General features: G+C 36.9%; 2 protein-coding genes across 3 annotated transcripts in view; one reads left to right on the forward strand and one right to left on the reverse strand.

Annotated features, from left to right (window-relative positions):
• LOC121317912 (methyl-CpG-binding domain protein 2-like) overlaps positions 1–9649 on the reverse strand; it is a 65409-nt gene extending 55760 nt beyond the window's left edge. The window contains exons 1-2 of one of the 2 annotated variants that reach the window (XM_041254010.1): positions 9557–9649; positions 8429–8579 (exon numbers count right to left, since the gene is read on the reverse strand). In XM_041254010.1, the coding sequence (XP_041109944.1) occupies positions 8429–8544 (116 nt within the window). In that variant the 5' untranslated portion in view covers positions 8545–8579; positions 9557–9649. Of the gene's footprint in view, positions 1–8428; positions 9112–9556 lie in introns of those variants that run through there. The other variant, XM_041254018.1, reaches the window with a different exon arrangement.
• A 145-nt stretch (positions 9650–9794) lies between these two features.
• poli (polymerase (DNA directed) iota) lies at positions 9795–25860 on the forward strand. The gene is made up of 10 exons (XM_041253999.1): positions 9795–10087; positions 14150–14275; positions 19600–19764; positions 20697–20840; positions 21972–22208; positions 22696–22874; positions 23252–23343; positions 23698–23831; positions 24243–24454; positions 24792–25860. The coding sequence occupies exons 1-10, from the start codon at positions 9925–9927 to the stop codon at positions 25578–25580; spliced, it is 2241 nt and encodes a 746-aa protein (XP_041109933.1). The 5' UTR covers positions 9795–9924; the 3' UTR covers positions 25581–25860.
• Positions 25861–26407: the final 547 nt, after the last annotated feature.

The following is a 26407-nucleotide window of genomic DNA, read 5'->3' on the forward strand; positions in this document are numbered from 1 at the left end:
CAGTGGGGCTGATGAAGCCAGATGCACAGAAAAGCGTCACGGAGCTGCAGACACCTGCAAACCCGAATCCTGACACACCATGTGTGCGTTAAGGTAACAGGTACTTTCTCCCCTTCAGTGTTGCACGACATGACTTAAATTAAGGGGTCACATTTACCTTTGAATAAATCACCTAATTTGTCATTTTCCTTGGGGTATATCCATTTTCAAAGACGCACTAAACAAATAAGTTAGTGAAGCCTGATCATATCAAAGTGAATTAACCCATTGTTTTCAATATAATAGGATTATTTTTCAAGGATGTGCTAACCACATTTAAATTAGGAACAGTGTTATGCACGATTACATGTTAATTTTCCAGATCAACAGATTTACACCTATGAGAGGCAGTTTTGGTTGCAGTAGATATTATCCTACTACTTGAATTACTTCCACTGGTAGCCAGTCAAGCTAAGTGATGCTCATGATAGATTAGCCTAGCCTGTCAGCTGGAGGATCCCAAATAAACAAATACTTGTCCTTAATCACTGCCAAAAAGTGTCTGGAGACCAAACCGGGTTCTACAACAAATTTTTTTTCAAGCCCAAGACTAAAAAGCAAGCTTAAGAATTAGGTGCATGGCTTATGCATTTTTTGACGTTGCGGGTTTGCATAATTTCCTGTGCAGATCTTCTCATTTCAGTTTTATTCTTACTAGCCTGCTGTACTTTAATCAATTCCGAGGCTTCACCAACAAGGATTTTCACTGTGCTTCCACTGTTAATCATTGCGTTTACATGAACAAAAGGAAGCCGGTATTTTTCGGAATACATCGTTTTACGAAAATTGAATCTCATGTAACCGTGCTGACTGTCAAAGAGTTTTACACTATGCCACCTTACCATCTAATTTATGCTTTGTAGAAAATAGCCTGTTAAAATAAAATGTTCTAACAAGTGACATTTTATTTACAGTATCTCCTGCCAATTGAAACAAACAAGAGAGATTTTAAATTGTTTTCAACTCTGTCCAAGCAGCAGATTAAAGCGGGTCAGTCTTGTTCTCTGCAGGGTTTGCGTTTTAAAAGTATGTGGCACTTACAAGGTAGTTGGAGGCATCCACCTCATTGAGGTGTGTAGCACTGAGGGGAGCGGCACAGTGTGGGAGGTTGGTGTCTGGTGCATTTTTGCTTGGTTTAAGCATGTGCTAAACTAGCAGTGGTCTGCTTGCAGTGTCTGACAAAGTACTCTATTAGAGGAACGCCGACGTTTTATTTCATAAATGCTCACAGCAAGGCAGAAGAAAATTTGACTTTTGGAGCAAGGCCCCCACAATATGACTGGTTGAAAAAAGAACTTGTATTAGTTTTTTAATCAATACACATTATTATACTATTAATGCAAGGTTTCATTGACGTTTACAATTTGTAGTGATATAGCTACTATCGATGTAAGATGAGAGAGAGAAAAAAAACACTGTAAAAATCAATGCTATACATTTGAATTCTATTTAATTCACCCGTGCAAATGCATTGTTTCAGAAGAAATTCTATTAATTTAAGGATCAATGATAATTGAAAACATTAAGACTTGTGATCCTTTTCAGCACATTCATTTGCAGGATTCAGTGTTTCAAACAGATTTTCTGTATTTACTGTAGCTCCATTTAAAAACATCTGTTCAAAATACAGCGAGATGGCAACATTTGTCTCCTTTCTGGGGACCTTTGATGTCACTCACCAGGCACTGTAGTAACCCAGAACAATAACTTCTGACAAGACGTAGTATCAATCTGTATCACAACGTCTGAGAGCTCTACAAAGCAGCCTGCCGAGCCACTTTCTGAGCTGTTCTTTGATGTTCTACAGCTGTGAACAGCTGGTATTTAAGAGAAGTCCCTTTGTACTGTAGGGGCACCTTCTCAATAATAAATGATGTCCATCCAGTGACAACACAAGTTAATCTAATAAAACACCATCATCTATTCAAATTGATGACAATTTAGCTAAATCATCAAAATTCCATACCAAAAAGAATCAACATTTTCTGAGTCCCAACCAGCCTGTAAAAGTGGAAGGATGCTAACAAAAAAAGCCCCTTCACTACAGTAGTGACCATACTTCAGCTATGATTTTTGCTCAGATTACTCACTGCTCAGTACTCTGGTACTGTAGACAGCAGGCCGGATTTCAAACTGGGTGGTGACTTTCTTCTTCCTAGGTCAACAATGGCACAAAGATACGGAAACTCTGGAGTACAGCTTTTGATATTGATATTTTAGTATGGATTGCTGCAACTATGTCTGCAGGGAACACCACTGCGCCACAAAAGCAAAGAACCTCATTTACAGCCAAGCTGCGATTACTAGTAATTAATTTCTATTGGCCTGGTATACACAAAGCAGCCTTAGTCTACTCTCTTTTAACAAGAACTGCTACTATAAGTATTAGAACTGCCACTATTGTAACAGGAAAACAGAATTCACATGGTTTGCATTTCCGAGTTTATATCCGTTACCACTGTTGGAAATTAGCACCTGCACACTTTGCTGGCTAGTACTGCACAGTAGCTGAAAAGGTTAATCTGCAAGCACTATAGGGTGATCAACAAGTTACAGGAAAAAATGTAGCTTCCTTCTCTCACTTGAGACATTTTAATTGCTTACAACAAAACACAAAATTGCATGCCTTACCCTTTTCTTGAAACTGATCTTGTTATTACTGGTTTATTTTTTTTGTGTAGGCTGATTAATGTATTTCTCATTGTGAAGCCGGGAACATTATTGATATCGTTTCTGAACAAATTAGAGCTGTGTTCAAAGGTTCGTTCACTAGCCAGGAATTCAAAGGCAGTTTTAAACCCGCGTCTCCTCTTTTGACAATGTGGGAATACTATACATCACACATGAAATGTCACTTGCATGCAAAAACTGGATCTTTTGATTTGTATAATATTAAACAAAAGTTGTATTAAAATCCACTACCAAATTGTTATAAGTAGCAACTCTAGGTAGCACCGTTGCCAAGTATGGAGCAGGGTATAGTATCCAAAGCACTGGAGGTACCTATAGCGGTTGTAGTGCTTCAGTAAAATATGTACTGAATACCAAGTGTACATACAAGACAGTGTAAGAGAAGTGCGATGGTAGAATAGGTTTGAAACATAGAAAATATAACAACACTAATAACTTTAATTTTGAAAACTGAGCGCCGTCTGCCCCTCTCCCCTCAGCTCGTGCATTCCAATGGCAAACCTTTAATTTCTTCATTCACCATCTCGACAGCAAAGCGTCGTATAACGAACGCTGGTTTGAAAGAAATGTCTTGAAACCCCTTTGCTGTTTGGGATTGTTTTGAAAATACCCAGATGATCAAAAAAAGTTGAATGCAAACTGTGCAAACGACTGTTAATGTATCATTGAGGCACAACCAACTTCCGTTGTCACTTGACAAGCATAAATTCATATTATTACTAATATTTTTAGTAGTAGTAAAATGTGATTGATAACCCCTTCTTGGAACGGTGACTGGTAAATAAAGCTTTGTTTTGCCATGTGTAAATAAACAACATGCATTTTTATTTAAATTATTAAAGCATAATTACTGTTCTATACAACGTATTTTTAACGTATCTATGGTGACGTCACCAGTAAATTATGCAAATTAATACCACTGAAGGTTCAAACCTTCCTTCAGGAATGTGTTCCGAACCTTCAAAGGTCAAAATGTACCCTACGTTGCAGCCCTAGAACAAATTAACAATTATCAAGACAAAAATAATTCTGAATAAATGAGCTTTGCCCTGATTTTATTTTGGAGTCTGCGTGGATTAAACCAAGAGTGTCAAAATAGCTTGGAATACACCATATGTCACAAACCTGTGAAACCCAGTCCAGTCACTTCAAATCAAGCAGATTTCATTTCTGCTCAATTCTACTGAATGTGTGCCCTATCTGAATTCTGACATATTTGCTACAGGGACACCACAAGGAATGAAATATAATTCCATTACAGGTTTTACAGCAAACCTAATACAGCAGTCTGTGCATACAGGAACACGTCCTAAGAGAACACTTTGCCTAAGGGAACACCCTTGTTGGCACCCCATTACAAATTTCCCCCATTGTAAATGCTCCGGCTAAAAGGACAGGAACATCACTTAAAAGATCACCTTCTTGGCACGGATAGTGATTCGTTCACAATGAATACAGTATTGTTTTGTAACCTGATAACTCATCATCAAACTTAAATTAAAATTGTTTAGTCAGCCTGTTCAAAAGCAACTTGTCATCACAAGAGTGTCTTGACCACACTGACAGGTTTATTAAATCTTTCCAGAACCATCGTCATATCATTGACTTGTTTTGTGTTCTGATTTCCACGAGTGCTACAAAATGGTATGTAAAAAAATGCCAAAATGTGCTGCTGTTTCTCTTGCTACAAAAAGTTGGAAATTGTATGAGCTCCAGAAAAAAACCTGAAATTAGACACAAGCCACCGAGCAATTTGGGGTTTCCCATTCTGGTGAATAATGTGCATGTCTTGTATATTACTGCTGTATTTACAGGTGCTGTGTTAATTTAATTTGATAGTTTATTTATGTTAGTTTGTCTGTTACTTTATTATTATAGTTTATTAACATGCACTTGCCTATTGCTTTTATTTTACTTACTCAGTTCATTTCATATGTTGATGCATGTGTCTCACGACAAGTAATACATATGTATTTGTTCATTTATTGATTCATATTGTGTCTTGTGGCTAACATCGTCTTAGAAAACACTTCAGCTATAAGAACACTTTGCTTGCTTCCCGAGGGGTGTTCTCTTAGTCTGAGAGTACTGTAGTCACCGTATACAGGTAACATGCTGTGTTTAAGTAAGCTCACAAAAAACACAGAACTGCTACAATTTGTTAGGGAAAGTGAGTCATATTTCTATCTTTCCTCTTTTTTACTTTGTCCTTCCCAATGGTAACAGATGCATAAATTAAATGGTGTCCTCTTTGACCGAGCTGAACATTCATTTATAAATGGAGTGTACTTATATTTGTTTTAATAAATTATTAGAATATAAAAAAATAACTAAGATTCTTTTTTTTTTTTTTTAAATCATGCTTTAGGCCATTTTTTTACCTAAATTATTAGTAATGGAGACAAAAGGCTCCCCAACTCACTTTGTCAAAAACATTCTAGACACGTCACACAAATAAGGACATTTCATACGGAACTGAAATTTAGCGTGTCCTACGTAAGACAGCAGGTTGCCGCTATGCGGGAGTGAACTCTCTACAGCAAGGATGAAAAGCCGTGGGTCTGACGAAACCTGAGGTTTTGGCAGGGGGAGGGGAGGGTATAGCTAGCGTCAGCATGGGAACAATTAACCCTGTCAGCACTAAGCAGCCAGAGTGAAATCCACTTCCTCCAAGCACCAGTGCAATATGTTATAGTACATTATTAAAATGTTGTTATCCTACTACAGTGCACACACAAAAGACAGCAGTTTTGGTATATTCCAGGGCAATGATTTAAAAAAAAAAAAAAAAAAAAAAAAAAAAAAAAAAAAAGAAGAATTAAATGCTGAATCAGTTGTCCAGGCTCTATTTACCCCACAACACCAGTAGCACTTCTGTACGGTTTATAAGGCAGAACACAAATAGCACAGCCATGTAGTTATGACTCTCGGCTATAGTGTTATAAAAGGAGGAGCACTGTATTATTTTTCTTTATTCAGATCATACAGTACAGTATTTGCACGCACGAAGGACAGATACTGTGTGCTTCAGGACAGTAGTGAAATATAAAAATCTTGCAAATACGAAAATCTTGAGATATATTTCTCCTAAATTTTACAAATCTAAAAACTTACATTTTATTTGATCTGAGCATTAAAAGAATTAGATGGCTGGTTACAATTTATGCCAGCTTTGAAGGCATTATTTAGGTAATACCGCAAGAATGGCATATCATTGCTGAATTTAGACGAAACAAGAGACTTATGGCATTCATTCTTTCTTTCTTTCTTTGTTTGTTTGTTTGTTTTGTGCCTAACGATTTCCTTATTTGCGTATCACATGAAGAAACGTATTGCTGCTTTGAGTTGGCTCAAGCAGACAGACAGAATAAGTACCCTAAAAACTAACTTTACCATGCTGTATTAAACTGCATTTCTTCTACTGTATGCAAAATCTTTAATTTACAGGAAACAACTCAAGTGGCAGCATATGATCACAACAGCAAATCAGAGTATGCTGGGTTTAAGTTGAGGTATGGAGCCCCCCCCCCCCCCTTTCTGGGCCATCTGGGTTTTTCAGGAGATGTGGACAGCAGAGCTTCATTTGAATAGAGCCGTTAGAAAATCAACATTCAAATGGCCAGTGTGGGTGTCAATTTGGTTCTCTGAAGAATCTTAGAGCAATTGCATGGGGGCGGATAACGTGAGTCAGAACTTGACTCACAACTTTGAAATCCCAGCACCCGTTTAGATAAGTTCCGACTCGACAAAGCAACAATAATCAAAACGGAAGCCCTGACCATTTCTAAAAATTAACCTAGTTCTCACAGGGAAGAACAGCCTCGTGGGGAACCAGTTTACAGGAAAGTGCTGCTTTAAATTGGGAGCGTCCTGGGCTTAAAAGATACAAGTGGACCTTCAGTCCTCTTTGTGGATCAAGTCTTCAGTAGGGTGGACTCCATAAAACTAGGTTCTCTCAAGGACAAGAAATCAGACAAGAAATGCAATATCCCCATGAAACCAGTTATCTGCTAGACAGTATCACAGAGGTAATTTTTTAATACATTTTACATTTTATTTGTATTCAAATTAAAGTTTGATTACTGTAGCACTTGTGAAATGTGTAGTAAGCATGGAACACTGACCTACAACCGCCCTTACTGTACATGTACACACCATCTTGTAGAGTTAAACTATACGCTTGAAAATGTTCCTGATTTCCTTTTGCCTTTAATTACCTATAGGGATAGTTCTATACCTGTAACAGTGTGGCACCAACATAAATGTTTGTTGATCCGTAACTGTGAATCACTGAAACAGTGGCGCATGCAATATTAAAAAGAGACTTCTATGACAAACGTAATCATTACTGTAGGAGTCTAGGACTGGGGAAAGACTTTAGTATTTGTACTTTAGTTGAACATAGCCCTGCTCTGGAAGGGTCATACTTTAAGGGACAAAAGGGCAAATCAGTCTCAGTACCTCTTGCTGCCATTAAAAGTGACAAAAGAGGAACATAATCCACTTAAAACATAAGAGATCATTTTACATAGGCTATTCCACAGGTAACAGATGGAAGTAATAGACAGAGTAATAAAACTGAATAACTACAGCAAAACCACTGAGCTACAGTCCTGCCATTTACTTATCTCTGTTCCATTCCATTTAGTTGTACACAGCACATAAAACACTTTCTCCATGTTTTTTTTGTTTTTTTTAATTAAATTAACAATTTGTCACTATCCTAAAATCTGCTTCTGCATAGTTTGTTAAAATGCCATCAGATCTGTCAGCTGTGGCAATAAAATTTTAAACTTTGCCACTTGAGATTTCTAAAAGCTCAGTTTTCCAAAGCTATCACATTCTAATCAAAATTGAAAATAAATAATGCTTTCTGAACTGTTCTATGTGACTTAACTACAGCTACTGTAGTTGAACACATGTGACAGAGACCTTACTGATTTAAACTGTTCAACAAAACTCTCCAATCACACTGATCTGCCCAAGCCAGCACTTTCCCACATGCTATTAAATATAGTACTAATTAGAACTATAACAAAGGTCAAGCTGTAGTACACAGACGTGAGATGTAAACAAAACAGGTAGACACAACAAATAATCAGTTTTCTTGCAGACACATGACATGCATAATGATTTAAGGACGAACTGTCACAGTAGTGCTGCTAACAACCAGTCACTTTAGGGATTCACAAATTAATGAATGAAAGTTCTTCACTATTTTATTTATTTATTTATTTATTTTTTTTTTGTTAATGGTCCAGGTAAAATAGGTAGGGTGACTCACATGTGAACTGCACATATAGAGGGTTAAACCAACACTTCTGGCTGCACACCAAACCTCTTAATCAGAAGTGTTGCAGCCACTGACACTAAGCCAACTGGTTACATTATCTACATAAAAAGGGCAAGAGACAGACAGACTGCACTAACATACAGCTTAAAGATCATTATAGAGACTATAAGGCAGCGACTGTGCAAAACACTACTGTGCAGCATCGAGTGTTACTAAGAAGTATAATGATCTAGCAGTTAGTTGTAGATAAGACATGATATATATACACTGTACTGCAATGTATTTGTGACACTGACTGACACTGGAGAACTAATGACTAACATAACTTTATTTGAACCGCGGAGTCAACGGGATGATGCCTAAAGTTGACACGCACTACGTGCCACTTTTTTTTGGCAGATTTACCTGTAATAGTAGACATCGCTCTTGCCAGCACTGAGCCCCGACTTCCGGATCACTTCTTCTTTTTTCCAGCCCGTGGGCAGAGCCGGGCAGTCCATCCTCTTCCTCTCCATGATCATTTAACACACTTTATAGGGTATTAGAATATTTAAATCTATAGAAAATGAAAATAAATAAATAATAGTTATCCAACTTCTGAAATGTTGACCCTCGCCAGTGACGCCGGTGTTTGTAGGTCTCGTTTACCCTGGGTGTGAACTCAGCAGTGCACAGTTCAGCAATACCTCCAACACTGTGCAGCGGCTGTGGGAGAAACAGCGGCGTGACGCTCCGAAATTTCTGCACTTTTCAGTGACACACCGCGCCTGGCAACCACAGAGACCAAGGGAAACTCTCCGCCCCGCCTAACAACAACTAGTTCCAAAGAAGGGCTTCAACCCACACTCCTGTTTTAATTATGTGAACCTGACATGCCTCTTATTATTTAATGCGAACGACCTTGTTCCCACGGGATGTTTTGATTATCAGCAAGCTAACAAAACGAACGTTTTTAACGTTGGTTCTCTTTTTAATGTATCCTTGCGCATAGCCTATACTCTATTGAAGGCCGACTGTTTCAGATCACCGAGTTCACTAGTTTGCATTAGAATGTGTTTCTGCACTCCTATATATTTGGTACGTTCAAGCACAAGATAGTACATGAAAACCTATAACAAACTAACTGAAATTATTGGTGCGCACGCCTAATGGTGATTTTTATACTGGACTGATTACATGATTTACACCTTGTGCAGGTTGCTAAAGCTTTATTAAATATGTCAAATTTGCGCACAAACTAATATATCGTGATGAAGAGCATATATGATTATGAACAGATAACAGTTAAACAGTATGCCAATTCAGAGGATATATTACTTCAATGTATATGTGTAGTAATTCGTTTCAAGTGTCAGCGTGTGTTTTAATAACTTTTTTTAAATCGTTCAAACGCGCTTATTAGTTGTCCTCTATTACAAGTATCGACGTTTACAGCTATTTATAATACAGTTATTAATAAATAATATTCTGTAACAGACAAGGCCATTAGCTATTTAGCCTTCCAAACTCAAAATAAATAGTAGGCCTACCTACCAGTACAAACTATGCGAAGTCCAGTGCCACAAATGTCCATACAGTACAGGGCAGCAGGAGTATGTGCCTATGTATCATTCTAGAGTGTACATGTATAAATTAAATTAAATAATGGTGTATTTATGATGCTAATGGAATGCATTATTTGTTTAGCCGATGTCTTAAGGTTCACGGAAGATACGCAGTTAAATACAAACTCAAGTGTTGCCCTTTAAGAACAGAACCAAGTGGCTGGGTTAATTTGTGGTCGTCCACCAGTATCTGCTCGTCTCGTGGTTTGTTGTGTTTTTGTGAGAGGCATGCTTGTTTTTGGAATCCGACTGTGAGTGCGAGTGAAATGTGTGGATTTGTGCAGCGCCTTTCAAGCCATGGAGTACAGCAATGATGATGATGATGAGCCTCAGTTTGGTATGGATGAAGACGAGGATGATACCGAATGGAGATATAGTAGTTTTGATGTAGCAGAGGATATTAGGCCTGCTAAATATTTTCCTTCTTCTGCATGCAGCAGTGAGGTCGCGTCAGGTTCTGGTAGGTAAATTAAGGATCTTGACATTCTGTTTTGCAGTTTCAAGTGGTCTTCGTTCGTGTTATATTGCAGTTGAGGAGTGATGTGTCTTCAAAGCGGTTTTTTAGGATACCCGCCCCCAGCTGACAACTAGTGAAGGCCTTTGCAAGAATCTATTTTAATTACTTTCAGCGTGTGAAGAGCCGGTTGCAACAATGGTTTGTTGTGTTATTGGTCTGAGTTGTACCAGAATAAAACGCATCAGTTATTTCCGTCAAGTAGGGTGAACAGACGTAGCGATAAAATCGGGATCGCCTCGATATTAGGGGCTTTGTCCCGCGTCCCGGTCGAGGTACTGTCGGGGCGTCATTTCTCCCGATTTTTAGAGTAAACGTTGAAAACTCATTAAAATGTGACATTTTTATTTTCTCGTTAGTGAATTTCGTATATGTGGCTACTGTACTGTCTCACGGTGCCAACAGCATACTCTACTGGTTTTAGGCGTATGAGTTGTTTGCATTGCATCAATGTGGCTATCCAATCAAGTTAACCTGCAGTCATATGATCGGGTATGCGTCATGTGTTATTCTTGGTGCGTGCGCCTCTGCCTCCGGTTTTACTCGAGAAGTGTCATGATGCCTGGTGTTGTAGACGAACTTGTCACTGTAAAGCAAAAAAAAAAAAGTGCACGTACCAAACGCATTGGGGAAAAAATGGATTCAATCATTGATCAAGTCATCCAATTAGGATTTCATGGACATTTCGGGGACCTGTTTAAACATTAAATACACCTAATATTTCAGAGCACTATAAAAGCCCAAAATAGTGGTATTAGCTTCCTTACTAAAACAGAGTGCTGTCATTTGTTAAAAGGCAAGCATGCAACATCTCCCAACAATTGCTGCCGACATTCTCTCTGTCTAGTGTGGATTCGCCCATACATTGAGACTGCGCGTCTTCATCTACTGAATTGGTTAGAAGTGTAAGGCAAAGTTTTGCCAAGTTATACAGATGTATCTGGCATTCTTTAATACAGTCCAGATATGCTGAACGTTCGTGGTCATGTTATTTGTCCTATCCAGGAATTTATTTTATCAGGGTCTAGTCAAAACAAAGAAAACGTGCCTATTCGGATCAAAAATTCTAACTGCGTTTGAAAAGGAAACGACAAGTTGTCTGAACCGAGGGGGCTGTGCTTGATTGTACCTGTGGTGCTGATTTAACTTGGGTACAGCCAACACAGGAATACTATCTTTTTGTGTGTGTGTGTGTGTCTGCGCTGACTTTCCGGGTTGTTTTCTGAAAGCTGTTGTTTGTTTTACGTTCTGTTCAGCAGCCTCGATAGTAGCCTTTTGTTTAATGTGTGATTCTGAAGTTATCGATAGTATTTTCTTTGTCACGTTACAAGATGCAATACAATTACCTCCATCTGCATGTACAGTTTATTTTGGAAATGTCATGACACGATCCTCAGCCGAAATATACTTTGCTTGTTTTGCTTAGTCGTCCATTTTTTGGTATGTTACGTCTAATGCTGAAAACTAGATTTTAGCAATTTAAGCCAAACAATGCAGCACTGACTTTGTCCCTCCCACCTGCTACGTGCAGTACAGCAGTTCATAGAAAAGCCAGCGCAGGCGCACTGATAGGCTGATTCAAACATCGTTGTCATCTGAACAGCAGACAAAAAAGTTAACTGCTTTGGAGGTTTTTGTTTGTTTGTTTTTTAAATTCTTTAAGTTTTTGTTTTTGCCTAAGTGCAATGCTCACAGGAAGTCGAAGGCATAAAGAAAAAAAAAACATATCTACAGAAGAAAGATTTTGTTTTGGCTTTTGGTTTGACTGTTTTGCAAGTTAGTTAAACAAAGAACCAAATATATAGGGTTTTAGGTTTAGACAACATATGAACAGAGTACTTTGATACTTTGTCTTAAGTCCTAACTTTTTGTACACAGCAGTACAGTATTTAATATGGAGCGCCATTTGTGCCAAAACTATCCGGGCGTTGGTTTCTCAATTCGTTTGTTAATTTGTGAATTTGTCAACGTGTTTGTCAATTTGTGAATTGGTCAATTTGTCCAGCAATTCGTCCATAAATTTGTCAATTCATACAGTAATTCGTAAACGTATTTGTTAATTCATCTAATAATTCTTTCATTAATTTGTCAATTCATTAATACGAAAGGCTGTACGGACCTGCACCTTTCCAATCAATCTGACATACTTCTAACTGTCAATCTCTCACTGCCGAAAACACTGCAACCTTTCTAGCCAATGGGAGCACACACTAATATTTATCAATGAAAATCCAGCCTCACTTAAAACTCGACCGCTGATTCATTGGAGGCTTCCGTCTTACTGCGCGCAAAGCATTGTGGTATATAGAGAGTTGGGCAAAAAAAGATCTATGGAGAGTGAGTGCAGGCGTACGAAATGTTGCTGGTTTTCGCCATATCAAAAAAAAAAATGCATAAAACTTTATTGAAGTAGATTTCACATTTGCCCAAGGCCTTTTGAAGAAAAGGGAAACATTAGCAAATTATGACAATACTTAGTTATTATGAAAAATACTATTTTCTGAGCACTCTCCGGTTCGTTGGCGTATGCGCAGAAACGTCGCTGTAAAGAAGCGTATTGATTTAAATTATTTAACAGTCCAGTAACACCGGTTACTTTAGAAATACATAACATTATAGCTTAAAATATTATCAAGACACAGCAATACTGTACACTAAACAAACTACCAGCATTTTTTTAATATGGCGAAAACCAGCAACATTTCCTACGCTTGCATTGACTCTCCATAGAATTTTTTTGCCTAACCCTCTCTATATACCACAATGCTTTGCGCGTAGTGAGACGGAAGACTCCATTGAAAATCAGCGAAGTCGAGTATCTTGTTAAATAGAGTAACTTTTGAAACGCCCTTGTAAATATTATTGGCTGAAGCAGTTTTAAGTGAGGCTGGATTTTCATTGAATAGAATATTAGTGTGTGCTCCCATTGGCTAGAAGGGTTGCAGTGTTTTCGGCACAGTGCGAGATTTAGAGTTGGAAGTGTGTCCGGTTGATTGGAAATTTGCAGGTCCGTACAGCCTTTCGTATTAATCGATTGTCAAATTAATTAATGACTTATTAGATGGGTTAATAAATACGTTTATGAATTACTGTATGCATTGACAAACTGATGGCTGAATTGCTGGACAAATTGACCAATTCACAAATTTACAAACTAACGGCCGGATAGTTTTGGCACAAATGGGCCTCCATAATTTAATGCTATCATGTTTCATTACCAGTGATGTCTAGTAAAAATGAACCTTTTCACTGCCCCAGGGTTTAAACCTATGGCCATATCAGTAATATAGACCGCTCACTTTGGGCTTTACAGTTAGCATACAGCTGTTTCTATGATTAGTTTTTTTTCTGTAAGCCAAGTTTAACTGGTGTCCAGTAAAACTGTTTCACTGCCATGTTGTTTTAATCACTTACCCGATCAATGACAGATCTTTTTCAAATATCCATTTTACTTTATTTCTACAGACTGTTGGCATTGTGCCCTAGGCAATGTTTTGGCGTTTTATTTATTTTTAAATAATATATGGTGTTTTTTTGTTTGTTTGTTTTTTTAATGTACGTTAAAGACATTTTCACTATGTTTACACATACTGCATGAGTATGTGATATGTACTGTGTGTTCGCATGTTCTGTTTACTTGATATGGGATATTCCTTTAATCTAGAATTACAGTGAATTCTCTCCCCGTCCTTATGCATCACAAATTAATATTTAGGATACAGTACCACTACACTTTCATTACAATCTTGGGTGTATTTTGAAGATTGGATTATATTCATGGGTACCAGATTATGTAGGCAAGGGGTCTAAATCATTCTGCATTAATAGTAGCTCATCAGCAATCAAAGAACATTCTCAGTTTCATTAAAAAATGTGACCTATTAAATACTACATACACACCACCAAAAGTAGACTATATAAACTAAGTTTCAGAATCATCATCAGAATATTTTTTGTTTTGAACAGAACAGGTGCTTTAACAATTAAACAAATAACTTTGTTTTTCAGTGTTTCATGGGAAGGGTCCCCATAGAAGACAAAACAACAACAGGATCATATTGCACTTTGACCTGGACTGCTTCTATGCTCAAGTGGAAATGATCCGTAACCCGGAATTGAGAGACAAACCTCTAGGTAACTTTTGATGCTGACTGTTGAAAGGTGGTTATATTTGTCATATTAATCATTGCTTCACAACAAGTGACAAGGTACAGATTTCTCAGTCTTAAATGTGGAACACCTTCCAGTTATCCAATGTGAGAATCAAAATCGTAGAGTAAATTGTTCACTAAAGATGCACTAATAACTGTTTCCGTTATTTACGCATGAAGGGAAATTTTAAATGTAACTTAAAATAATAATAATAGTAACTGTGGTGTATTTAACTCATCGGCTTAACAGATGAAATAAAAGTTAGGGAATCCACACAGGTTGTATTTAACACTTGTATAAATTACATGTTTTATGAGTGCACTGGCTACTGCTACCATCTCCATTTATGCTGGGTGCTGATTCCTGTATCTCCATTTAGGCTGGTAACTTCATATTTCCACTGTTATGTAAATATTCTTTGATGTTTTACTTCATTTCCATTACCATTGTTCTCCAGTAAAAGTGGTTATAGTTATTGCACATTTGTAGTCTGCAATTCATTTAATAAAGTTCTATTACAGGTGATGTCCATTGAAAATTAACCTTTCAGTGCCACATTGTACAATTGATATATATCCAAAGCTTAAACACAATCTCAGGTTTACTGACCATTCAATCTGATATGACATGTCGTTCTTTTGTTTACAAAAACTCACACTTCTAGTTCATTCTTAGTGTTTGGGTTAAAAATGTTATTACTTTTTGTAAGTAATACTGTAAAACAAGAACAGTTCGTGAGCAAGAAATGTTTGCTAATTTAGGTTTTATTAAAAATCAGCAAAATTAATGTGCCGTGAAATATATTTTTTATACATGTTTCGTACATAAAAAGAAAAAGAAGCGCAAACATTTAAAGCAAAAATGGATCTTGAAGGCAATTAATGAAATTGCGTTGCCGCAAAAACATTCTGTTTTACAGTATATAGACGCAAGATGAAAATGCTATAGCCAGAAAGTTGTATACCTGTAATGTACCAGCGATAGATTTTGTCAAGGTTTCCTCATGAAACATACTTTGTCCTAGTGTTTACCTGCAAGTGCAGACCATTATTTTATAAGTACAGTAAATAGAACTGTTGTAATTGCGCTTCTCATCACCCAAAAATAATTGACAGTTAGTCATATCACAAGCGCCAGTGCTTGTCCAAATTACTGTAGCATACATTTTCTCACGCCAGGCTTCAGATTTGGGTGGGAATGTTTTATTTTCTATTAGAATGTGTGCTCTATACCTTGTTGCTTTGCAGATATAGGCCTATAGTGTAACATTTCATCAGTCAGTCTGTCACTATCTGCTGCAGTCTTGCATCATTGCAGTATTTGATCCTTTCCAGGTGCTTTTATTACTCAAATGCTAAATATAGAGCTAGCGCTATTATTATACATATTTTTTTGTAAGCAGATTTTCAATCTGATTCAAAGTTTATATCAGGTAAGATCATATCATATTTCCTCCATGTTGGGTGCACACATCCTAACAGAAAAAAAAAAAAAAAGTTTTTTCGATAAATCCTTAAAGTAAATGATGAAATAACTTGCAACCCACTACTTGCAAAAAGGCTGTGACAATTGCATGATAAGTGACTGGAACCATGAAAAAGTTTCATATTTCAAGAACATATCCATCTCTGTTTTTACTTAAGTGCATACTATGCATGTAGGTTTTGTTTTTTGTTTGTTTTTGTTGTTTTTTTAATTTGTTTTTGTTTTTTTTGGTTAGGACTTTCGTTACCACCATTTAAAGTTATAGTATTATAAACAACAACATTTTTAGTAGTCTGGATTGCATATTTCAGGTATCTGTAGGGTTAATTTAATAGTTTCGTATTTGTATCGTACATATTAACTCTATGGATGTGTGTGGCAAAGTGGCCAGTGGAGGTATCAACGATATCCAGTGAAAAAGTGCTTTTATTTGTAATCCAGGTCTGGTGACCATCAAATAATAAATCCCCGGCTATACACAACAATGTGTAAAGCGCGGGGATAGCAATAACAGGGCACAGTCCCGAACAAAAACACACACGCGGTCACCAGTCTTGGGTGAGTGCAGACGTGCGTGTGCGGTAGTGAAGACACGGGTAATTCGTGACGGTTGGTGCAGTGGTGAGCCGGTTCGTGCTGACCCTCGCGACAGCTCCGGATTTGTGCGTTTAGCTGTCTAGTGGTGAAAACACAGACAGTTATTTACACAGACACAAACAACACTCTTTTCTTTTAATGAGAGCTCCTCTCTCGATCCTTCTCTCTCTCCAGCGTTTTACCCAAACGAAGGAAAAGATCAGCGTTACCCTGGCCCCTGTATGTAATCCCGCATGATAGCTAGGTAAACGGTTGCAGCTGCCTTATTACTTGCAGCTGCCCCTCGTTTACCTTTCAAATCAATACGGTCTTACAACAGAGTCTCACTTCTTTCCAGCCTGACCCACTTCCCGGTCCCGGAAACTAACTGTCAGGCCAGCCCTTCCAGATACTTCTCCTCTCGTTTTTTAGCACAGGTCGGGAGGAAGATTTATCACCAGATCTCATATTTCTGTCACAATGTGTCATACCTAGTTATAAGTAACATTTTCCAAAAATTAAGTAATGAGGTTTTTAGCAGAATGTCACATCCGTAATGTTTTTTTTTAATTAAGTTCTTGTACAACTTGTATTTTTTTTTTTCAAACTTTCTCTGCAAAGCTAACTTAAGATTTATATTATGCAATTTGGCTTTTTATTACTAGAGTATACTCAAATTAGCATTATTAATGTGACAATCTTCAGGTGATAAAGACCTAACTCTTTGAGATATCGCTTTCCTAATTGATACAAAACTGTACTCTGTCATTGCCTAGGCCAAATTCAAATTCAGTTATGGGTATTGTACAAGAAAAACTAACCCTTTTGTGGTAGTATTTTTACATTTCTGTTAGAGCTTGTATGAATCTGTAAATCTACTGCTAATCTCAAAAAATGTCAGTGTCCTGGAAACTCCTCAGGCAAACTCTAATGACATCCTTCACTTTGACTTGTGACCAAAGATGGCTGCCATATTGTTAAGACAGTCTGATATCCCTGTCTTACTGAAAAAAATACTTATGAGCAGCAGTTGCAGTTTGTTTGTCTATAGCGCTATTACATGGCTGAAGAATTCATGGATTAGTGCTTTTTAACAGGTGTACTGTAAAACATTTGCATGTCTACTAATCTATCTTAACAGGAAAAGTGAAAAGTGTTGCATGGTATAAAAAAAAAAAACGTTAGCCCGGTAGGCCACCAGAAGAAGCTAACAATTTAACATATTTAATTAGCTTTTTAGCTATTGACTGTTTCTAGACCAGTCAGTGAAACAGACAATCTGTGTGCTGAGTTTGCCTCCTGGAGTTTATTGACCGGCCTGCACCACAAATAACATGCTTGGGCGTCACTGTGTGCTAAGCAGTGCACGAAATTAATCATACAATGAGTCAAAGGGCCTCCCACTACACCACAGTATCTCCTTATACAGGAAATTAAGAGACTGTGATGGCACTGCCTACCTTCTGACTCATTACTTTGCATTATACTCTATACCCTACATTACAGTGTTTAATTTGCTGCTCTGTTCTAATATGAGGAAGATTAGAAATGCGTCTTGGGTTATTGTTACACTACATGGAGAGCTACTTTTTATAAACATGTTTCTTTTTATAAATACTTAGGTATATTGATTGACATCCATCCTACTTTTAATTACCTTATTGATACATTGATTTTAAAGTTAGGACCTAAATTCGTTTTTAGGAACAGGAAGGCTTTTTTTTTTTTTTTTTTTTTTTTTTTTACTGTCTAGCAGCTTTTCTATTTTAGATTAGGGTGAGTATACTTTTTTGCTGTAAGCAGTCTCTTCATAAATTACATGTATTGTATAATTCATGTGGCAGATTTGTTCCTGAGTATTTCCCCTTGACACAACATTGTATGTAAAACTAGGCTGGCTCTCATTTATAAATTGTAGGCTTTTTCACTGGTATTGTTTTGTGGTTAAGATGTTTAAAGGCTTGGTACCTCCCCTATTTGAGTGCTCTGGTAGAAAGCATTGGCTATAGTTTAGGTCCCCAGGAGTCTGTTAATCTAGCTGTTCCAAGGGTTCAGACACATTTGGGGAAAATTATCTTTTGCACACCAACTCGGTCCACATTAACAAACAGATATGTTGTATTTATTCTGTTCTTTGATCTATGCAAGCTGCTTATTAAGTTTGAACCACACATGTTGTTATTATGTTGTTTGTACTTTTGCATTTGTCCTTTTATTGTTTTCCAGGACTTCTTTGTAAATTAAGTCATGGTCTCAATGAATAAAACTCCAATTTAAATAAAGAAGTACAAATTATAAATGGACATTGCAACACATACTTTACATGCATTGGTTAGGGTATGGAGCATTTAAACACATTTACTAGATATGAAAATTGTATGTCGATATAGTGCATGTATTTCAATATTGATATCAATAACATTGAAGTCTTCCAAAACCCAGAAAAATATAATAACACAATTGCAATATCAAATATGTAGACGTTAAGATATTTACATATGAAAAGCAATAACTTAGTTTAACTTCGTGTTGCTTTGCTTCACAATATCCATTGAGCAAAACAAGGTCTTTTTATATTGTTTTACTATTCCATCATCAGCCACCTCAAAACCAAAATATTTCTATAATCCACTGCACACAAACTTTCTAGGCAATCTGGAAGTAATTGAATCTTCAGCTGCTCTGCATGTAAATGCTGACTCACGACATTCTAAACATATTAAGTACTGTCGACTTTTGCATTATTTTGAGATGTAGTTTTAAAATATCAAAACACATCTCATTTATAATACCAAAAGACGACAGTTTAAAAAATACATTAATAATAGCGTAAGTAATGAACTGCTGATGCATGCGCATATCTCAAAATGCTACAAAATAGATGGCCAATGGTGCTTATGTAGCTTGCAAATAGCATTTGGTACCTAAATGCCAATCAGTGGAATAAAGTGGTTAAATAATATGTGTGTGGTATTTGCCTACGAGACTGACCAAGATTGGTATGTATTGGGTTTGTTGAAGTAAACTTGATTATCCTGCGTTCGTATTTTTAGCAGTATTAACAATAAAAAGTTGGTCTCTGCGAGCGTACATGATTTATTTATTTTTTAATCCCACGATACCGTGATGTGGAAATTATTATCCATATCATATAAAATATATCGATATTGGTGCCCATCCCTAACATTTACTCTGCTTCAAAATGTTTTGTGTTTGTTTTTTTTGTTTTTTTTCTTTTTAAATAGGTGTTCAACAAAAGTACATTGTGGTCACTTGTAACTATGCGGCCAGAAAACATGGAGTGAACAAGCTGATGTCAGTGACAGATGCAAAAGAGAAATGCCCCCAGCTGATACTTGTCAGTGGAGAGGACCTGACCCACTACAGGGAAATATCCTATAAGGTTACAGGTACACCTTTACACCTTTACAATAGGGGGTTGCTGTGTCATCCAAATGCTTCTCCCCAGGGTGGCATGAGCCTAGGTTGACTAAACTCTGCTGTCAGTACCAAAAAGATAAGACCCTCCAAGGCAGGGTTCAGAAACATTGGTGGGCAGTACTTTGAAAAGCCATAAAGTGGTAATAATCCAAATTTCAATTAACATAATAACGTATTTGCAAGACCCTTTGTTGTTGGTCATTTCTTTTTTTCAGACTTTATACTGGTGTTTATTCTGGTGAAAGATGCCACTGTGTTTCATGCTTTGGTTACTACCCCTTTTTATATGTTTCACACCATTGTGCTTCAATGCTTGACCCCCTGTTTTCCTTATAAAAGTTTACAATAACAAAAGCATAGCAAAGTTAAAGTTTGATAATGCACAGGTAAGCATTGTACAGACCAGAGCAGTATGGTAAAGTATAATAAAACACATGTCAAACTGTGGTAACTTATGTTAAATACATAGTATAACCATGGCAAAAGCATGGGAAAACTTCAAACTTACCTTACAAATGTACTGTGCTAAACCTTTATAAGGGTTAAGACATGATTTTGGATTTGTATATGCCACATAAATGGAGTCTTCATAGTGTATGCCCAGTTTAAACTCAAATAACATATTCACTCCCTCTTAATAATGCACGATGTTCTTGGGAATGAAGAGAATGTTTCAATATGTGATGATGGTGCATTATTTAGGTATTGTAGTGTGGACTGAAGTTCAAGACAATCAAGTGCCTAATGTCACCCTATAACTGAGAAGTATGTGAATCATAAAAGCAAATTGTGTACATTATTTAAAGTTCAAATTAAGCTTTATATAAATTTGTCCAGTGTTTTTTACAAAATTGAAGTTATCCTGGAAGTGTCCTTTGTTTAAGCAAGTTTCTTTTTTCAGAATTACTGGAGGAGTACTCCCCACTGGTAGAGAGACTTGGGTTTGATGAAAACTTTGTGGATGCCACTGAACTTGTGGAGAAGAGACTGAGACATGTTGCATCTTCTGATGTCTCTGTAAATGGTCACATATATAACAATCACTGTAGGTACATTAATTTCTTCAGATGTGGGTTGAATAAAAATAAATTAAAAAAAAAGGATTTTAGTCTGTTTGTCTAAAACAATTTAGGATGTAGTCATCTGTGAAAATGTTCAGCAGTTGTACAGGCTTTCAGTTTCCTTTTTATTTACAGTATAACGTCCTGTAAAACATGCTGCACTACCCCAGCTCTCAGTGTATATGTAAATGATAGTAAAGAGTCTTACAAGAGGAGCGGTACCCCAAAGTGTTATCCGTTTACTACAAATTACGAATGACTGTGGTGGAAAAATGTGTTATCTATGAACTCAGCCCCTTGCTTTTGTCCTAAGTATCTTTGGTATCCCTCAATGGATAATTGTCCCCTCTTGAAAAGTAGTCAATGTTTTCATTGGCAAGACTGCAAATGCAGTGGTGCCCCAAATGTTATATATTTACTACAAATGAAGAATGACTGGGTTGAAAATTGAAGCGGATCCGCGCTTTTCCAACTCCTAATATCTTATAAACCAACACCTCAGGTAAAAACTAAGGGCACCTTTCACTTTGACCTGTGACCTAAGATTGGCTTTAGTTTCTTGTCCAGTAAAAAAAATAATAACGCTTTCATTGGGTGCTCCATTGTTTTAACCTGTGGCTATATCAAAGATTCTCATCCATTTTATTTCAAACCATTTGATCTGAAATGACATTCCCCTTTGATATTTAACCTATTTTTGAACAGGGGTAAATGATCTATTCAGAGATAACAATATAGTTAGTAAGCAAGGTCTGAGTCGGGTGAAAAGATGATGGTAATGATGACAATAGTGATGTCCCACCCCCAAGCACTACATACAAGCAGGGGAGGTCCAATACTATTTCCAGGTTGCTGTGCATTCTGGCTGACCAAAAAATAGCTGTGCTGTTTCTCAGATTTAATTTTTTCTAAGAATTAAGCCCATAATCCATTTGGAAGGAATATTCACCCTCCAGTATCCAGGGCAGAATATAACTAATGGTTACAGTTTTTACTCATTAGATGGCATGGTCTCGTATGAAATGGACCGTCGTTTGCCTTAAAGCAACATGAAATATTATTGTTCTGTATGTTATCAAGTTATAATGTATCTGTATTTATTTTTGTTTGCACAGCTATAGACTCTCATGTTGAAGAACACATCAGGCTGGCTGTTGGATCCCAGATTGCCGCAGAGCTAAGAACTGCCCTTTTCAAGAAACTAGGTCTTACAAGCTGTGCTGGAATTGCCACAAATAAAATACTTTCCAAACTAGTCGCTGGAATATTCAAACCTAATCAGCAAACAACACTGCTGCCAGAAAGTACTCCGCACCTATTAAGCTGCCTGAAGCACCTGAAAAAACTGCCTGGTAAGGACTGTCCATGTGGAAGAGAAACATCTAAAAAGTAATCAAGTATCAGGAGCACAAACAGAAGAAGCAAAATGAGTGCAGTCCAGTTGTTTATATATTTCTTTGCAGTTGATTCTAATGGTGCACACAGGGATATGTTATCACAACAACTGGCTGGTATTCAGTTTAAAGAAATGCCAAAGCACAACAATTCTAATAAAGATGACTGCAGTAATTTTAAACTAAAATTAAAATGTTTATGGTTTACTCATTAACTTTTCTAGCTTATTATTCAACAAATCCACCCTATACAGCAGCATGCTTATTTGTAATAAATAGGTTTACCATAATAATCTTTCTGAAAGTCTGTTCTGTTACCACTGTATGTGCATTATTATTGTACTTCACCTATATAATGTGACGAAATACATAATAAACATACAGTGCAAGTACAAGTACTACAGGTAGCAGTGTTCTCACCCTTAAATGTTGACCAACCCTACAGGAGTTGGTTACAGAACTGCTCAGAAGCTTCAGTCGCTGGGACTCTCCACAATACAGGATTTGCAGGGCTTTCCCCTAGCAACACTGGAGAAGGTGCTTGGGGCCACGGCTGCCCAGCGCATTCACAGCCTGAGCCATGGAGTTGATGAGGCTCTAGTCACCCCTTCAGGGCCCCCTCAGGTATGCTGCAGAGAGGATGAATGCACCTGCATTTTTCAATGATGTTTATTTTAATTGCTTAATAGAGTCTCTTTTTCATAGGTCTTTTTTCAAGTGCTCCGTTGTTTTAACTGAAATGGCACTGAGATAATAATATTTAACTACAAATTTATTTTTTGAAAAGAAAGCGTTGGTCTTGATTGTATTAAAAAAACAACACTGAAATTAACAATTTGTAAAATGTATGTGTGCATGCATTGCACCAGTACAAATTTTGGAATCACCTAAAATACACAAGTTGACAAAGTAAATAAAATGTGGAGCAGTTTGTTTGCAATGCTTACTTGTTAAAGTTTTTTTTTTTTTTTTTTTTTTTTTTTTTTTTAACTGTATTTCAGTCTCTTAGTGATGAAGATTCCTTTAAGAATATCTCTACAGAAACTGAGGTTGTGCAAAAGACTGAAGAACTGTTGACCAACCTCCTAGACAGGTATTGTGGTGTGTTTTATTTTATTTTTACTTAAAAAAAAATAAAAAAATAAAAATCACATTCCCTGGAAAGCTGCAAGTATTTTTTAAAGTAAATCATACTTTGACCTAGTGTGTTTAACCCAGATGCCTTGCAGTAGGTACACAGTATCAGAGATGAAATTCAAATCTGGGATATTGCAACTTTTAATTTTAATGGTACCAAATTAATTTTAAAGGTTTATTTATTTCCAATTATAATTTTAGAAGAAAGATTCTTCCAGTGTGCAGTGTTAAAAAATGATTACCACTTCAATCTTTTCTTGCAGTTATATATGTAACTAATTGTGTTACAAAAAACACTGTTTACTCTCAGGATGCAAAAGGATGGAAGACAGCCTCGTACAGCCCGGCTCACAATCAGGCGCTTTTCAGCAACTAACAAGTGGTTCAGCCGGGAGAGCCGGCAGTGTCCCATTCCAAACCATATTGGCCAGAAAATTGCCACAGGTAGAGACATACCAATCCTCACATTGCATTATCCGCTGTTCATGTCGTTGTCAGGTAACAAAGAGGTTCCTTATTGAAAAGCCTGAAAAAAGCAGCCATTAGTAAAATAAAAATAAAAATGCCTCATTTTGTATTTTTTCTGTAGAGTATTTTTAAGGTGTGCTTCTTGAAATGACAGTTTAATTTTTTTTTCTTAGCATTGTGTATGTAGTGATGCAAGTCTGGTTAATATTAAAGGTTTTTGGATGTCATCACACTTTTTGACCCACTAGTGATTCTTGCCCATATACATCATTTGGCCTGGTTTTACAGATGTATTTAATGTACATTTCAGATTGATTAATTCATCAATAATTCAGGAAGGAAATTATTTAATTAGTCCTTCTCTTCTGTATGTCTGTTTTGTGGCAGGTAACCGTGATGTCATGGCCGCATTAGTGGATATTTTAATGAAGCTCTTTCGAAAAATGATTGACTTGAAGGCACCATTTCACCTAACTCTTCTAAACGTGTGCCTGTCAAACCTGCAGCCTGCATCAACCTCCACCAGAAGCTCTATTGGGTTCTTTTTAAAACACCCCAATCAGTCTTCATTCAAATTGAATTCCAGTATTTGTAGCCAGGTAAGGCACAGCAAATGTACCTTTGTTTTATATTTCAGTAGTAACCACAGATAGAAGTTCCTAAAAAGAGTGTGACATAACAGAACAATAAAACTAATTGAGGACTCATCAGCAAATGAGATTAATATAACAAGACTTGTAGCTGAAGTATTGTGACATGTATTACAATAAAGATTTAAATACGTGTTCTGCTTGGGTAAAACATTAGTACACTGTGAGTACCTATGATATTCCCTTTCTTTATTGCATTTGTATGTTAAAACTATTAGAACATATTTTCAATCTCTTGTAATATAATAAAATGGTGAATTACATATTATTACTTCTTTTCTTAAAGGGTGAGTCTGACAACAGTACACATGCAAAGGATCAGGTGTTAAGCAGACACAAGCTATTTGATATAGCAGCTGGTGACCTGCAAGAGACAAATATCATGACTACTTCTGGAGAGAATGCAGCAGATTCCAAAAAATTACTAGACAAGCAGCAGATAAAGAGCGGATCGTCATCATCGGGGACCGACCTTTATCTTCCTCCAGGGATTGACCCGGAGGTTTTTAGACAGCTCCCTGAAGACATTCAGAGAGAGATTACTTCAACAATATCCACCACCCTGTCTAGTAATGCTTGCAAGCAGAAAAAAATGATTTTACAGAAGACAGCCTCAAAAGGTGACATTTCACACTTTCTGTGGCAGACTCCACAGTGTGAAAGTTTAATCTCTTCCACAGCTGAAGCGGAGAATTCAAACTTCTTGTCAGTTGAATGCAGACAAGATGCACAAATCCAACAAAATAATATTGATTACTCCAGCACACAGGTCGCTGGGAGCAGTGGAGAACACACTGAACCACACAGTTCGTCCAATATGGATGCAGACCCAATGGACCTTCAGAATGTAAATCCAGCAGATCAGGTTCCCTCCCATGTGGACCCAAAAGTGTTTTCAGAACTGCCTGCAGAGCTTCAGCAGGAACTGTTAAGTGAGTGGAAACAACAGGAAACTGTTTCTAAAATCCATGTCAATAAACATATTGGTAAAGCAAGAGCAGCCAAAGAAACCAAACAGACTTCAGCCAAAAGTACTCAGTCTAACAATTTATTGAAATATTTCAAGCCAAGCTGAATTAATTTAATACTCAGCATTGTGAGTGTACATACATAGTTTGTAAAATTATTTCTAATAAAATGTGTATTTCATGTAAAAACATTAATGTATCTTTACCATTAAAAAAAATAATAATAATGTTTTCAGCAAAACTCAAAAGAGTGTGACTGTTGAACGGTTTCAAAGTAGTTGTTACATTATCAAAAGTGAGATGATAAAAGCCCTTTATTTTGTTAATTCGTTTTTGTTGGTTGTGTGTTCTGTGTTTCTAAAATAAACGTGCGCATTTGCATGTAAACTTGCAGTTTTCTGAGTTCCGAGTCTCTCCCGGTCGATAGCATCCTGGGTAATTAATACAAATGCCAACCGTGTTAAACAACATAAACATTGTTAATCTTTTGATGGAGGTAAGCACATATACTCCTGTACAAGGATCCCATGACATTAGGTATCCTGGCTGAGATCCCCCACCTGATGTTATAATTTTGATCTTCAGTGAAAGAGGTTGTTAGTTTGTACCAGTAGATGCACTCCTATTGTGTTCAGAGTCATTTCCTTACACCTTTATGAAACTGCTCCACAGCCAGCAACATTGGTGTATTCAGTATACTGTCTGCAATCTGCCTGTAAAGGTAGGCAGGAGCAGTATGGTTTATTTTATTTATGTAGGGGGAAACATGGGCAGAAATACAGCATTTATTTAATAAAAACATGTAATAATTAAAAAGTGCACTAATATAATTGCTTATACTAGTGCACACAACAGCAGCATTCTTGTAAATTAATTGCCCCCCTGGTCTGGGGAACATCTCTTTATCAGGGTAATTTGGGAGGTTTTGTATGTT

The sequence above is a fragment of the Polyodon spathula genome, chromosome 1, assembly GCF_017654505.1.
Source record: "Polyodon spathula isolate WHYD16114869_AA chromosome 1, ASM1765450v1, whole genome shotgun sequence".
NCBI lineage: Eukaryota > Metazoa > Chordata > Actinopteri > Acipenseriformes > Polyodontidae > Polyodon > Polyodon spathula.

Bases quoted from the DNA above. Each gene is read 5' to 3' on its own strand.
- poli (XM_041253999.1), top strand. From the start codon at position 9,925: ATGGAGTACAGCAATGATGATGATGATGAGCCTCAGTTTGGTATGGAT. The intron at 10,088-14,149 runs GTAGGTAAATTA...TTTGTTTTTCAG, and splicing joins TGAGGTCGCGTCAGGTTCTG to TGTTTCATGGGAAGGGTCCC. The intron at 20,841-21,971 runs GTAGGTACATTA...TTGTTTGCACAG, and splicing joins TCACATATATAACAATCACT to CTATAGACTCTCATGTTGAA.